This window comes from Macrotis lagotis, chromosome 5, assembly GCF_037893015.1.
Source record: "Macrotis lagotis isolate mMagLag1 chromosome 5, bilby.v1.9.chrom.fasta, whole genome shotgun sequence".
Lineage (NCBI taxonomy): Eukaryota > Metazoa > Chordata > Mammalia > Peramelemorphia > Peramelidae > Macrotis > Macrotis lagotis.
This window is the reverse complement of record NC_133662.1, coordinates 229,781,157-229,796,883: the sequence shown is the minus strand read 5'-3', so window position 1 is coordinate 229,796,883 and position 15,727 is coordinate 229,781,157. Positions and strand designations below refer to the sequence as shown.

Below are 15,727 nucleotides of genomic sequence, written 5' to 3'. Positions count from 1 at the left end.
ATGGAGGCTGTCTTCAAATGCATTATTTGAAAGACTGTCAGAAGAAGATTTATGCTGAGTGCCTCTAGAGGTCAAAACTATGGCAGATAGATGGAAGTTAAAGAGATTTACCTTTCAACTCAATATAATGAATAACTCCCTTCTTAGTTAGAGTTGTCTGAAAATGGAATACACTTATTTCATGAGGAAGTGAGCTCCCATTAAGGGATATATTTTGTCAGGGTCTTTATAGAAGAAATTCATGATCAGAAAGAGTTAGATTAGAAGCCCTGGAAATTGGTGTCATTCAAAACACGCAGGTAATAAAATAAAAATATCCCTATATACAATCCAACTCTGCCTGATCAAAACCTTCCTGTGCTATCGTAACATGATAACCACTGGCTAGTAAATCTTACAAGTCTTTACTTTCTCTCTTTGAAGTTAGACAATTTAGGACCTTTCTTCTTTGAACACAGACGCAGATATATATTGTTATCTTCCCAGAGCCCAGACAAAGTGCAGGCAGCAAGTAATCTGACCAGTTGGAAGTCATCCCAGATGGCCAAGATTTTCTCCTTTGCTGCCTCCAAAATATCTTGTCCCTCTCATTCCCATTACTTGGACTTCTCCAAGGTCCAGGGTGTTGGATTTATCCCTTTCTTATGAATCTGTAATCTTTTCCCTGCCAACACCTTGCCTCCTTCCAGCTTTTGGATTTATATTATGGATTCCAATATAATTAACCTCACTTGGAATCAGAGATAAAAAAAACTACTTTAAAAAATCAGTCCAATGACATCATAGGTAATATCCATAACTTACTGGTTTTGAAGACAAGTTAAAACCTTTTATCATCCCATCCTACCCTGCCACTATCCAAGCTGCAGGTGGTTTCAATTTTCAACCTGTAGCAGAAACCAAAAAGCAAAGGAATAGAAAATGTTCCCATAAGCTATAAAAAGCCCAATATTCTTTTTTTTTAATGTGCCCCAAATGGGAAAGAGTAAGACTGTCTTCGTTAAATAACTAATTTAGTTTTTGCCTGTTTTTTTGGCCTTTGAACCAAAGGTCAGGTTTCTTTAGCTTTACCAAATCAATATTGACATGTCCCAAGTTCCCCATACATTATTCTATGGGAAAAACTGTTGTCAGTATCCAAAGGATTTAATGAAATTTAATCATATTTTCATTTTTCCACATATCAATATGGACTTGATCAAACATTAAAGGCCAATCAAAGTTAGAGTCTTTGCCTTACCATCTCATGATGGTACTCTGGGAAGATCCAAATTAATGCTCATCAGTTATTTTTTTTGTAATTCCATTTTTTCAGTGAACTCTACAGCCACATCTAATTTTCTTTTTATCCCAGACTTACTTTCAGATTTCTAGGCAAGGGGGTTTTACTGGAGCAGAGTTGGAAAGAGACCAATGTTAGAAGGACTAATTTATTAAAAATGTGAATTGGATGAATGGTGGTGGCGACTAGTGACTTTTCTAATTTCTAATTATGGGATCTTTTCTCTAAACATTTCCAAATCACTTTAAGGCTTCCAAAGTGCTTTCTTCATAATAATCCTATGTAGTAGTAGTGGAAACATTATCATCTCTTTTATAGCAGAAGCAGCTGAGATCCAGAGGGGTGCAATGATTGGCAATGGTCACAAAACCAATACTAAATGTCTGGAGCAATTGCTGCATTCACCAGTCTCCCGAAAATCTAGTATTCTTTTTACAAATCAAGCTGCCACCTATATGCATAAAATTTATTGGACAGGAGCTGAATCATTGACTTGAAAATTCTTTCAAAAGTATCTATTCTAGGGGTGGCTGGGTGGTGCAGTGGATAGAGCACCGGCCCTGGAGTCGGGAGGACCTGAGTTCAAATCCGGTCTCAGACACTTAATTTCCTAGCTGTGTGGCCTTGGGCAAGCCACTTAACCGCATTGCCTTGCAAAAAAATTTTTAAAAAGAAACAAAAGTATCTATTTGCAGCTGAGGAAATTGAGTCACAAAGCCTGAGAGTTAATGTTTCCACTCTGTTATATAATAGGTGTGTTTCCATGAAGGAGGTAAGAAAAGTAAGAAGTAAAAAAAAGACAGTGTAACACAGCAGAGAACTAATCCCTGAGATAATTCTAGTTGTCTGATGCCAGACGAGTCAAGCTACTTCTCAAAGTCTCAGACGACTCTCTATGACTATGATGCATCTGCATTAGAAGAGGCAGTTTCTGTAAGAGGAGTTGGGAGTTCACTTTCTTTTTTTTTTTTAAGGTTTTTGCAAGGCAAATGGGGTTAAGTGACTTGCCCAAGGCCACACAGCTAGGTCATTATGAAGTGTCTGAGGCCGGATTTGAACCCAAGTACTCCAGACTCCACCGCCACCTAGCCGCCCCTGGGAGTTCACTTTCAATGAAATTGGGTCAGAAAAAGAAATGTTTTTATAAAATAAAGGAGAAAACAGTAAAGGAGCAAATTAATCACTTCTTTTCTGAGTTGACACGGAAGCAATATCAGATAAGATACTTAAGTGAACCAACAAAATCTAATCCCTGAAGAAAAGATTCAAGCCCCATAATCTCTAGCAAGGGAAGTGATGGCAAGATTGCTAATTGAAGAGGTGAGATTGAATCGGGATGGATGAACCCGATAAGCCCTGAAAAGGAAGGAAGAAAGGGTTGAGAACCCCTTGTGTGGGGCCTCTGATGGAATCTATTGATGAGGGTACCGAAAACATTTTTTTTTAGCATCATCTGGAGGGGCTCTCAAGCAGTCTTCCTGCGGGGCGGCTAGGTGGCGCAGTGGATAGAGCACCGGCCCTGGAGTCAGGAGGACCTGGGTTCAAATCCGACCTCAGACACTTCCTAATGACCTAGTTGTGTGGCCTTGGGCAAGTCTCTTAACCCCATTGCCTTGCAAAAAAAAAAACCTTAAAAAAAGAAAGAAGTCTTCCTGCCTGGCTGCTTTCTGGAGCTGCCCATGGAAACAATGCCATGGGCAAAGACAGAGGGTGACAATGGGGAGGCCATGATTCCAAAGCCCAGGCGCCACTGGGCCCTGGTCCCAACACTGTCCCCCCTGGCGGGGGTCCCCCCGGCCGGCCGCGGCGCGGGGCTCCCCTTTGGGCATCATCACGCCGCTGCTGGGGCGGGGAAGCCTGGGCATCCGTCGGGGAAACTGAGGCGGCATTTCATCGGGCATTTCATCGGGCGAGGCCCTTTCCCTCGTTTGGTTTTTAAAGGGGGGGGGCTCGCTGCTAACACCCGCGTCAAACAGCCTTTTTCCTCGGAAACGTTTTTGCCTTTATTTATTTATTTGAGCGCCCAGCCGAACTTGACTGGGAAAGAAGACCGGGTCCGGGGGTTTGGGTGATCCCGTGACGCGCGGGCGGCCGGGCCAATGGAAGGCGCACGAGAGGGGGAGGGCGGAAGTGACGCCGCCGTATCCCTCCGCGGGGCAGGAGGGTCGGTGGGGGGAGTCGGCTTCTCTTTCCCCCGCGCCAGCTCCCGTATACGGAGCCACATTCCTGGGCCCCCCCACCCCCTCCCCCGGGGCCCTCCTGCCCCCCCCGGGAAAACAACCCAGCCCGTCTGGCTCGGCCCGAGGGGGGCTTCCTTTCTCCGGCGGGGCGCCGAGGCCGGGCCGGGCTCCCTCGCTGCGCTCCCCCTCCCCCGGACCCCGTCCCCTCCCACCCCCTTCTCCCGGCGGCGGGGCGCGAGGTCCCTTTAAGGCGACGGCGCCTTCCTCGGGTCGGAGCGGCGGCGGCGAGCCCGGGAGGAGGTGAGTGATCGGCCGTTCTCCCCCTGCCCCCTTCTACCGGGGTTCCGTTATCTTTTCGGCGCCCGCGGAGGCCGGCCGGGAGACAATGAAGGAGGGGGAGGGGAGGTGGGGGGGCGCCCGAGGCTGGCGTCGCGCGCGCACGCGCCCACCGCGAATCACGGCGCGAGCGGAGCGGCGGAGGGAGGGCGGGGCGGGCGCGGCGCGAGCGGGTGTGCGTGCGTGCGTGCGTGCGTGCGCCCCTCCCGCGGCCCCGGGCCCCCCCGCGGTGGCCGCGCTCCGCGACGTCCTCGCCTGCGCGCCGGGGCAGGCGGCGGCCGGGGGCGCGCGCGGGCCCCGCCGGGGGAGGGGCCTCGGCCGCGCGCTCTCGGGGGGCGAGCCTGCGGCGAAGGAGGCGGTTGGTGGGGGCGGCGGAGGGATAACATGCCTGCCTCGGGGCCGGGGGTGGGGGCTACGCACTCGCCGCCGCCGCCTTCGCCCAGCGGGGAGCCGAGGGGGGGTCGGGGCGGGCGGCTGGGCCCGCCCCCGGCCTGACGGGCCTCCGGCTTCCCCCCGCGCCCCGATTCTCCCGGGGATGTCTCTGATTCATTATTAGATTTTAGCCTTTTTTTTTTTTTTTTAAAAGACGGGGCTTTGGGGGATCGTGATTTTCCGAGCTGGGTGTTCCGCCGCGCGGGCGCCATGTTTCTGCCAGGGACTATTTTCTCCCGGAGGGAGGATGCTGATTGGCCGCTCAGCCTCCAGGTGTGCCCTCGGGCGTGCGTTTGGGGCCTCCCGGCTTGCAGGTGTCTAGGACTCTCACAGCCAAGCACCGTCCTTTTGTAGAGGAGGAGGATGGCGAGGGAAGGACGAGTTAAAGACAGTCCGGCCTCGCTGCCCCCTTGGGCCCTTTACTGAGCATCCCCCAGCCCAGGACTGGGGAGCCTCGGACCGGGACCTGCGCCCGAAACTCTTCTGCTCGCTGCAGAGATCCAATCGGAAGTTTTGGTTTCCGATGACAGCGAGCGTCCCGACCTCCCTCAGTATTGGTTCTTTTAGATGGAGCTCGCCCTTGGCTGCCTTCCCTTCCTTTAGTGGTGATGGGGCGCCAGGTGGAGGGACCGCCGTCATAATGAATGATGTTGGTGATGGGACAATCTCGGTCCCGGGGCGGTTCGGAAGATGACCTGCGTGTCTGTGTGCGTCCCGTGCCCGAGTTTGAATTCTTCATCATGCCTGAGGAATGAGGCTGCTGAGCGTTTTGGTTTTGTTGATTTTCAGTGGGACGTTGCCACAGCGCCTTGCTTTGAACCGCCTGTCTAAGGGCATTTGGAGAGGTAACCGATATTTCAGTCAGTAAAAGGCAAATAAAGCTTGTTATTTTTACGCCATGAAATAGCTTTGTGAACCCTGGAGGGTGGAGAGTGTTCATTTGCTAGGAATATGATGGCCCCTTGTCGAGACTGACCACTCTGCCTCCGAAGGAAAAGTTTGGCATAGTAGGAATTTAGTTTCTTCGATTCTTTATTTTTGATCCCTTATTCTATTTTCAAGAGTCAGACCAGCTTGTTGACAAAAAGAGGTGACTTTCTGCTTTTGTGGCATTCTCTTGAGTTAGCCGACTGTCACAGAGATAAAAATAAATTTACTTGGACAATGAGACTTTTCTTGTTAGAGTGTTTACTAATGATAGACATATGTTTAGAGAAATGCAAATATTTTGTATTGAGCCTTTTTCTTGCCGTAACTGAGCTTTTTGTGTTGCAAGTTATTATTCTAAGGATTATTTTTTTTCACCTCCAAAGGAAATTATATTAAAACTCACTTGACAAGTCACTTTTTTTAGAGGTTAAATCACTCTTTAACCCCAATTTGTCTAACAGTCACCAACGTGACACCAACACCGGTTTTTTTCTCTCTGATCTTCAAGATACTATTTTTGAGATGGTCAAGATTAGATGCAAAACTGTTTCAGTTTCAGTACTAGTAACCAAATATTGAGACCCTCAGTTCTAGTTTTGTTTTTTGGGTTTTTGTTTGTTTTTTTTTTAGTTTTTGCAAGGCAATGGGGTTAAGTGGCTTGCCCAAGGCCACACAGCTAGGTAATTATTAAGTGTCTGAGGCCGGATTTGAACTCAGGTACTCCTGACTCCAGGGCCAGTGCTCTATCCACTGGGCCACTTAGCCACCCCACAATTCTGTTTTAAGAATTTATTCTTTTTTAATGAGATTTTATTGGTTACTTGTTATAAAAACAAGGAAATTGGGGAAGTAAGAGGTAGTAATTGTTTTGGACATTATGCATAGATTTTTTGTTAGGCTTGGGTAGGGATGGCATTGTTTTCTGTCTTTAAGACAGATTTTTAGGCCACATGGAAGTTTGAACAAGTGTAAGCTAACAGTAAATTCAGAAAGTGAAGGTGAAGGTCCTATGACTGGGATCCACTGTACAGTAGAAAAGTGACCAAAGAATCCAAAATCAAAACCAAATCTTCCAAGTTTTTGAGGAAGAAAGATTTATTACCCACTGGGGATCAGATTCATAGAGGGAGAAATGTTTGAGTTAAATGGTGAGCAAGACTTAAATAGGCACATAGAATAAAGGCATTCCTGGTGAGGGTTTGAAAAAATTTCCATGCTTTACATTAATGTAGTTCAGTATCAACATTGTCAAAACAAGTGTTCTCTTTTGCAATATTTGAATGGGTCCTTTGTAATGAATGTAATTTCCTCCATGGTTTTAGGTTATGCAAACTCTTAACTGAATAAATCTGGAGAATCAAGTTCTACATAAGATGTAATATTTGTAAGTGATTTCTATTATATAGATTTACCCACATTTCATCAAATCCAGGAAGCCTTTGTTTTGTTGTTGTTTTAAAACATTTTAGAAAGAGTATTTAAAATTAGCAAAAACGTTTAATAGGAACTCTTCAAAAATGGATGTATATTTTCCCCCTGGATTCAATATGTACCTTTTATAATAAAGATCCAAGAGAGTGTAATGGTCTTAGATGTACAAGATGACATGAATATTACACTTAGATGGTATTTGAGTTAAACAAAAGCTTAGATTGCCTTCATCAGAATGCAACTTTTACTATATTAAATATACACATTCTATATATTGATTGTTCCCTTTAGCTTATTGTGTTGCCACAAAGAACAGCTTTCTTACCTTTTTAAAAGTACCATCAAGCAGTTGAAATCCTTTGTATAGACAGGCACATTGGAAAATGGCAAGAAACTTAGCCTCTTGTCTCAATAAGTTATTATTAGAACACTAAAAGAATATTGTATATAATAGCTGTATATAATGTATAACTTAATAGTTCCTTATTTGAATATCCAAGTTAAAGGCCTTTTCTAACTGAATAGCCTTTTGAATCAGCGTAGTAGTTTAAAAAGTTTCTTGAGCACTGGCCCTGAAGTCAGGAGGACCTTGAGTTCACATCCCCCCTCAGCCACCAAGCTGTCACTTAACCACTGCTTCTTCAAAAAAAAAAAAGTTTCCTATTGTACATGACTGGTGCTTGCTAGATATTTCATTTGGAAAATTTCAAAGGTGTTTTTTTTTTTTTGTTTTTTGTATTTTTTCCAAAAAGATATTGATGTCTTCAAGCTGATGGGTACGCATATAATTTTTAATAAGTAGATTATCTACTCATGAAAAAGTAAATAGATATAAGAGCTAATATCATGTGGAAGTTAATGGGGGGGGGCATGGTGAAAAACAGAGCCTCTGTCAGTAAGACTTGACCTCTCTCTGACAACTAGTCGTTTATCTCTGAATTTCTCAGTGTCCTGCCCAGGGTTTTTAAAAAAGGATTTGAAGTTGCCGGGCTATTACCAATGTGTATTGGTAGATGGTACTTCTTTCTGGGAAGAAGTTCCACAAAGCAGTGAAATCACAGATCCTTAAACACACTGGGGTCATCAGCATTTGACTAGACTGAAACTTTTCTAATATACTAACTGAAATATGAAGACTTGTGGGTGAATTATTACTGCATAAAAACAATGAACAGAAAGAATTCAGAGAAGGATGCTGCTGAGTGAAATAAACAGATCCCAGAAAACAATATACACAATGACTACAACAATGTTAATGGAAAGAACAGTAACCTGAAACCTAGTGCTGTAAATATAATGACCATGCCTGGCCTCAGAGAAAAGGAGAGAATATACCTCCCTTCCCACTTGTAGAACACTGCAAATGCTGTCAAATGGGGGGGTGATTTTTTTGTTGGTTTTGTTTTTTCTCTTTTGTGATCTTTGTTGGAAGGAATGAATGGCTTGTTGAATAAGGAATATGATCAGAAAGGAAACATGATATAAAACTAAAATCTATTAATAAAAATGCAGTTTAAAGATTATATAGTAAAATGGGAATGTACAGGAAAATATCTTACTATAACTTTAATATAGTGCTTATGCCTTCCCCATCCTCCTTCATTTATTGGTTTTAGTATGATAATTACTGCCCTTTTTAATTAAAAAAAAGTCTACTGATGCTTTAAGTATAACCATATGAAAGTATATTGTAATTAAAAAAAAAATTTTATCTAGGGACACCTCAGTGGTGCAGTGGATAAAAAGTACTGGCCCTGGAGTCAGGAAGACCTGAATTCATTGTCAATTACTTTGCTGTATACTCTAGGCAAATCACTTAACCTGAATTGCCTCACAAAAAATAAAAATTGTGATGCTGAACTAGTTCCTACTCTCTATGCTGTATTTTTTTTAAAGTTTACTGTTAACTTTTGTTTTTAATCTCAGTTATTTCTGGAAATACCTTCCCTGAATCCTTCCCATTACTTGGACCTTCCCTTGAAACAAGTAAAAGCAGTGAAGGGAGATACTTGACAATGTAGGCAATTTAATATCCCTGCTTCTACCACAAGGAGGGAGACATGTGTTACTACTTAGTCTCCAGGACCTTTTTATTTTAATTAATGAAGTTGTTTTATTTCTGAAAATACCCCTGCTCCCTGCCCTCTAGATTGAACTAAGAAAGACTATTCTACTAATAACCAAATTGTATCTGACAGTGTATGTGACATTCTGCTGCAGTGGTTCTCCACCTCTGCAGGCATCTATATTTTATTATGTTCTCTGAGAACATCATTGCTTTTTAAATTATTCAAAGTTTAACTTTCATTTTTCCATCTTTTCATTTGTATTAATGGGAGGGTTCTGTTTATTTTACTTAGCAATTATTTCATGTAAATTTTCCCACATTTCTTGGAATTCCTCATTCAAAATTTATTTTGAAATAATAGTATTTCATTGAATTTATATACCACAATTTACCCATCCATTCACCAATCAATCATTGGGGAACCCACTTTTTTCCCCCTAGTTCTTTGCTTCCATAGAAAGTCGCTCTGTGTTTCTTCTACCTTTGATTTCTCTAACATCCATGTCCTGTGGTAGAATTGCTGGGTCGAAGGGTATGACCAGTTCAGTCACTTGTTGCGTAATTACAAATTAATGTCTAAAAAAGTTAAACTAATATTTACTGTTCCTGTTATTTGTTTTCTTTGCCAATTTGCAATTTGAAGTAAAACCTCAGGGCTGTTTTAATTTGATTTCTTATAACATATATTCACATGGTTATTTATAGAATCCTGAGGAGAAAGATTATTACCCACTGAGGATCAGGAAAGACTTCATAGAGGGAGAAATGTTTGAGTTAAATGGTGGGTGAGACTTAAATAGGCATATAGAATAAAGGCATTCCTGGTGAGGGTTTGAGAGATCAGAGAGGGTCTGTTTTGCCCACAATATACAGAGGACTAACAAGATGTTATCGAAAAGATAGTACAGTATTAAAGTGTAGAAAGACCTTAAATGCTAAATGGAGAAATTTCAACTTAACTTGATGTAGGAATCAACTTGGTATTGTGAAAGTGATTTAATATGAAAGGGCCTGGATTCTAATCTCCCTCTGCCATTTAACTTTGACATCTTAGGCAAGAAACTTCAGTTCTCTCAATCTGTTTTCTCATCTATAAAGTAAAAGGATTGAACTAGATGACTTATAGGTCCTCTTTCAACTTTAAAATCAAAGAATTCTTAAAGTTTGTATTTTTTTTTTAAAGAGCTCATATCCTTTTACTACTTTGAGGGAAATTGTGAACACAGGAAAGTATATTACCTCCATCTCTTTTGATAGTACTTAGCTTTGCTTCCTATGTAACTCCCTCATGGTCTGATATGTGGTTGTCTGTTATATTTGTGTTTTTATTTTCTGAAATTTATATTTTTGTCTGGAAGTTTTATTCAAGAGTAAGTCCCCAAACTGAATAAAGATAAAATTCCCAAAGTAATTTCCTAATGCCATGTCCTCCAAAGTAAAGATTACTCCTTCAGGGTATTCAACTAGTCCGAGCATAGGGAATCCCTTTCTTCCCAAAGTAGTCATCATAAAATTCATTTCTAATACAACCAACATTTTTCCCAACATTTCTTCACTTTTTAATCCTCCTTTACTGTGCAAGGTCTCTGCTTTACCACCAGTTCCTCAAGGCAGTTAATTGGCTAGTTGTTACCATGTACCACTATCAGCAGCCAACAGGTGCCATTGGGGAAATAAGCCTCTTTAGATCACCTCGATGACTTCAGGAAGGCAGACTTTCTATACAAGAATGACTAGCTTCCCCCCTCCCCCTTATCCTTGTGGGTGAGAAGGCATGGATAAATTCTAATCTTTATCACATCTCCTATTTTTCTCTCACCCAAATTTCACTCTTCCTTCTAAAGCTCATTATTATTATTGCTGTTGAGGGCACCCATCCTTTCTTGCTTGGGTTCACAATCTAAGTTATCAACTTCTATCCATTTAGTTTCTAAAATTTCTGCTTCTGTGTTCCTCCTATTTGTCCCCATTTCTCTACTCACAGAACCACTAACCTAGTAAAGACCTTGTTGCCTCTTGCCTGAACTATTGCAATAACCTCCTAATTTGTCTTTCTTAAATCTCTTCCTTTCAATTCATCTCATACATACCTGCCAAAGTAATTCTCCTAAATCACAAGTCTGACCATAGAATTTCCCTACTCAGCTAATCCAGTGGTTCCCTAATGGGTCTAGTATTAAATATTATTTTATTTCCTTTTTAAAAATTTCTCTTGTGTGTAAATTTTATTTTTTACATAATTATTGGTACAAGAGTAACAAAGCTGTATAAATAGTCATATGTACATTAGGAGTACAAGTTCAAAACTTTTTATCCATAGTGATATGTGATTAAGGAAATTTGGGGACCACTGTTTTCTAATATGAATTATCATCTCTTATTTCATCCTGTTTCTAGCCTTGTGGCAGGAATAGTGAGAGAAGGAAAATTGATCCCACGTATTTTGTATGTTGTCACTAGTTATGGAAAAGGTAATAGCAAGGAAGAAGTAAAACTTTGAACCCAGTGACTCAAATGAAGATTTGCCATGTGAATTTCAGTAATGGATGGTAATTTATCTCCTTAAAATTGCAAATAATTAAGCAACTGATGATCAGTTGAAATACTTTGAGGGCTAGTATGCCATAGAAGAAATAATATACTAAGAATCTGAGGACTTTTGTCTAGACCATAGTAATGTCGTTTATGATTCATGTGACCCGGGCTAAATCACTTTTCCTCATCCATAAAAACGAAAGGTTTGGAATCAGTGGATCTCTGTGGTCCTTTACAACTAAAGTCTACCACAATTAGTTCCAGATCTTGAATACTTGGTGGGTGGAAAGTAGATGATTTTGTTGAATTGTGAACCTTTAATTGTAAGCAGTGTTTCTTGGCATTGCTACTTCATTTATTTCTCATATTTAAATCCAAGAAATAAAGAAATTTCTTTGACATTTTTAAAGACTCATCGATTTATTTACCTTTGCATTTTCCAACAAATCACCTGTACTAACCCTCCTACAAAAACATGATTCCTTAAAAAAAAAGTGTAACAGAAAGGAGGAGAGTGCCTTTAACTTAAATAGAATAATTCTAATATACCAGCAAAGTATTGCTGCTTTCCCATTCACATTGCAGTCATTGTGTTTGGGTCTTTGGGCTCTCCTTTTTTCACTCTACATTACTTTTTATACACATCTCCCCAGGTTACTCTGAATTTTTTATATTTGTCTTTCTTTGTGATACAGGCATCATACTGTTTTATATTATTATAATTGGGCCCCTTCTCTAGTCACTGAGGTCAAAAAATCTTTTTTTTTTTTTTCAGCTTCCTTTCAAAAGAGCCACTGCATGTAGGGAAGGTAGAATTTAATATTTCCATTTAAAGAAAAGTTGAGCATATTCTTTTTCATGCTACCTTGAGAAAAAGGGAAAACCCAAAGAATCCAAGCAGTCTTCTGATAATACAGATTGAATAAAATAAACGTTTGTGAAGGCACTACCTCAGGTAGTGGGGACACAAAGGTTAAAAAATAGAGACATATAATTAAAGCAGTAAAAGATTGAGGTCTAAGGCTTCTGGTTGAAACTTTTTGGAAGGGTCCTATAAATTTGCATGGCAGTCAGTAACTTGAAAAACCCAGGTTTCTAATCAAATAGAACTGAATTCTAGACTTTCAGAAATGAGACCTTCCCAGTTTACTGAATGCAGGTTCTAAATATTTGCATGCAGTTAAGCAAGGTTTTTTCCAAAAGACTGTGAAAATAATCAAATATTTATCATCAACTGATATTAATTATCAGGGCTTAGTAATAATAAAATTGATTTTATCAGATTTCTATACACAAACAGAATATGGATAAATAAAACAGGCAACATAATAGATAGAGTCCTGGACTTGCTAGAATATGACTTAATGACATGCATGGTTTTGGATAGTCTCAAAAGTTAGTCAAGCATTTATTAAGTCCCTGCTATGTGCCAGGGACTTTGCTAAGCAATGGGAACACAAAGAAAGGCAAATACATAACCCTTCCATCCTTGAGGGAGCGCGTATTCTAATGAGACGACAATCAACCAATTGTGCCTGCAAGATATACAGATAGAAAATGAATGGAAAATGGTTTTAGAGGGTTGACTCTAGTAGTAGTAGCAGCAGCAGCAGCAGCAGCACTAAAGGATTCTGGCCAAAGATTTAAGCCAAGTCTTGATCCAGGAGGGAGAGTATTGCAGGCATGGCAGGCAGCTATGGAGTAAGGAATTGGAATGGCACATACGGAGAAAAAGCATTTGAGGCCCAAGATCAGCAATGGGAACTGGTGCTTATGTTTGTTGTCTGTGAGGAATAGCTAGAAGGCCAGTGTGACTGATTTGGAGAGTAACATGTAGGGATAGAAATACAAGAAAGGATCAGGCTGTAAGAGGCTTTAAAAACCAAACATGAGGTTTTACAGTTGATCCTGGAGTTAATAAGGTGTCACTAGAGTTTATTGAATGGGGGGAGGTGTAGGAGAGATATTGACGGGTCATAACTGCACTTTAGGAAGATCACTTTGACAGTTAAGTTGGAGGATGGACATCCAAAAGTGGAAAGGATTTAACATTAAAAAGTCTCTTAGCAGAAGTTGTCACTACTATTATTAGATTATATATGCTTCCTTATCAGGTCTGTGATTTTGAGCATTATGGGATGATTGAAATCACTATGCAGTTTCCCATGTGTGCTCACTCTCAGTCTTCTCAGTTTTCTTTAGTTCTAAGTTCAGGTCCTTGTTCATTTGTAGACAATGGTTATATACATACCGAGGATGCCTAACTGGTATGTCATGGTATAGGTAGTATTCATCTTTTAGTGTGAATATTTAGACTAATTTCTTTCACATTGTTGTAGATCCTATTAAGAAGTCTGTGTAGCATCTTGACCTCATACAATTAGCATATCACATGTGACGTTTTGACCAATAGATGGTCAATTCTCTTTAGTTTAGACTCTGTACAAGATACTTGAAAAAAAAACCATAGGTGAAACTGTTTATTGTTTTATACCCTCATTTGATGTTGGTAGACATTTGAAAAAGTTATCTTCATCGATTATTTTCCCCCCTCCAAATCAGTAATCACAGTGCAGTAGAATCCTATCTGCTAGTTGTGTAGCTATAGAGATATGGTCTACTATTGAATTGTGAAAGTTTGTCTCTGCCTTTCTCCTGTTTTTGTTGAGGATAGACTGATTCTCGTTTGTCTTTGGGTTGGTTTTTTTTTTTTTTTGATAGAAGCAATCAATGATATTCATCAGCCCAGTGGAATCTTCCTTTCTGAGGCATGTTAATCAGTGTGGATTTAGGAAGTACTAAACACCATATTGTAAAGCTATGGGGATGCAAAGAAAAAGCCAAGCCAGTACCTGCCTTCAAGGTGCTTACATTTTAAAGAGAGAGACTTCATGCCTATAAACATACATACATGCATACATACTACATATATATACAAAAGATACAAAGTAGATACATGGTAGCTGTAGAAGGGAAGACATTTAAGCATCTGGGAGATTGAGAAAGGTAGCACAGAACTGAGGAGTTTTGAAAGAATCCAAGTGAATACAAGAAGGAATGTGAGGAGAGGAAAGCATTTTCAGGCCCAAGATCATCAGTGGAGACTAGAGATTATGTTTGTTGTCTATGAGGAATAGCTAGAAGGCCAACATGACTAGTCTGTAGAATGTGTGAAAGGGAATGGTGTCCTAGAAGTGATCCTAGAATTAATACGGAGTAACTAGACTTAATGGAATAGGGAGTGAGTTACTTGATCAGATAGTATTCATTAGGAAAACCACTTTGGTAGCTCTGTAGGGATAGATTGCAGTGGGGAGAGACTTAAATCAAGGAGACTCATTAGAGGGCTAGAGGCACTCAAGGATTTATAAATGAGAGGAATGACTCTAAGGGGAGAGAAGGGGTTGTATAGGAGAGATTCTATAAAGAACAAGATTTTGGCAGATATGTGAGATGATATGATCATGAGGAACCCAAGTTGATACTGATATTGGAAACCTGGGTGATTGAAGAGGAATGTTTTTTTGGGGGAAGGTAATTGATAGTTCTGCTTTGGACATCTTGAGTTTGAGATGTCTTCATGACATAGTTGCAAATGTCCAATGGGAAGTTCATGATGTGTGACTCTTTCTCAGAGGAGTTGAATGTGTTTATCTGGAAAATCATCTGCAATAGAGATAATTGAACCCTAGTGGGCTGATAACAACAAATGAAGGTATAGATAAATGAGAACCAATTCTTTAGTGTGTTTTCTTTATTTAGATTGGGTCCTATAATTTTCTTTGACTTAGAGACCTCTCAGTGAAGACAAATTACCTATCAATGCACATAGTTACTCAGCAACTTATAGACTTAGAGAGTTTGTTCAATCTTGTTGAAAGATTAAATGATTTGCTCTCAGGTATATGTCGGCCTAAGTGCCTTTTAAATTGTCATCTCTAAAGAGAGAGAATGCAAGTCTTTGCCTTCTTTGCAGAGGTGGCAGGTCTGTAGGTGCAGAATATTGCGAGACCATTGGACGTCATTGATGTACTGATTGGTTTTGCTGATCTTCTTTTTCCTCTTTGATTTTTGTTTATTACAGGGAATACTGGAAAGGGGAGTGGGAAGTGCATTTGAAAGGGAGTGATGTAAAAATATCAATAAAAATATTTTTACAAAATTCTTGCCTGCCATGGATTTTTTTATGTAGTTGGTTATAAATATGTGTGTGTTTCAGGTCTACATACAAAATCTTTATACAACAGGAAGATTATATCCTAGATCACTGGAAATCTGGACATTTACCAGTGGATCCAGGAATATGATTATATATTCTGACTGATTTTTTTACTCCAGACTATACTAACCATTTCATCCTTTTGTTTCTCATATAGCATGGCAGATACCGACCTGTTTATGGAATGTGAGGAAGAGGAGCTGGAGCCATGGCAGAAGATCAGTGATGTGATTGAGGATTCTGTGGTTGAAGATTATAATTTAGTGGATAAAACAGCTACAGGTAACAAGTTTGTTAGAAAGTTCATATTTAAA

The 15,727-nt window shown here is 40.4% G+C and overlaps 1 protein-coding gene across 12 annotated transcripts in view; it reads left to right on the top strand.

Annotated features, from left to right (window-relative positions):
• Window positions 1-3,432: 3,432 nt before the first annotated feature.
• Window positions 3,433-15,727, top strand: part of POGZ (pogo transposable element derived with ZNF domain) — a 47,849-nt gene continuing 35,554 nt past the window's right edge. For 7 of the 12 annotated variants that reach the window (XM_074188835.1, XM_074188834.1, XM_074188832.1 and 4 more), the window contains exons 1-2: window positions 3,433-3,762; window positions 15,571-15,695. In XM_074188835.1, the coding sequence (XP_074044936.1) occupies window positions 15,572-15,695 (124 nt within the window). In that variant the 5' untranslated portion in view covers window positions 3,433-3,762; window position 15,571. Of the gene's footprint in view, window positions 3,763-4,195; window positions 5,076-6,482; window positions 6,545-15,570; window positions 15,696-15,727 lie in introns of those variants that run through there. The other 5 variants (XM_074188839.1, XM_074188837.1, XM_074188830.1 and 2 more) reach the window with 4 other exon arrangements.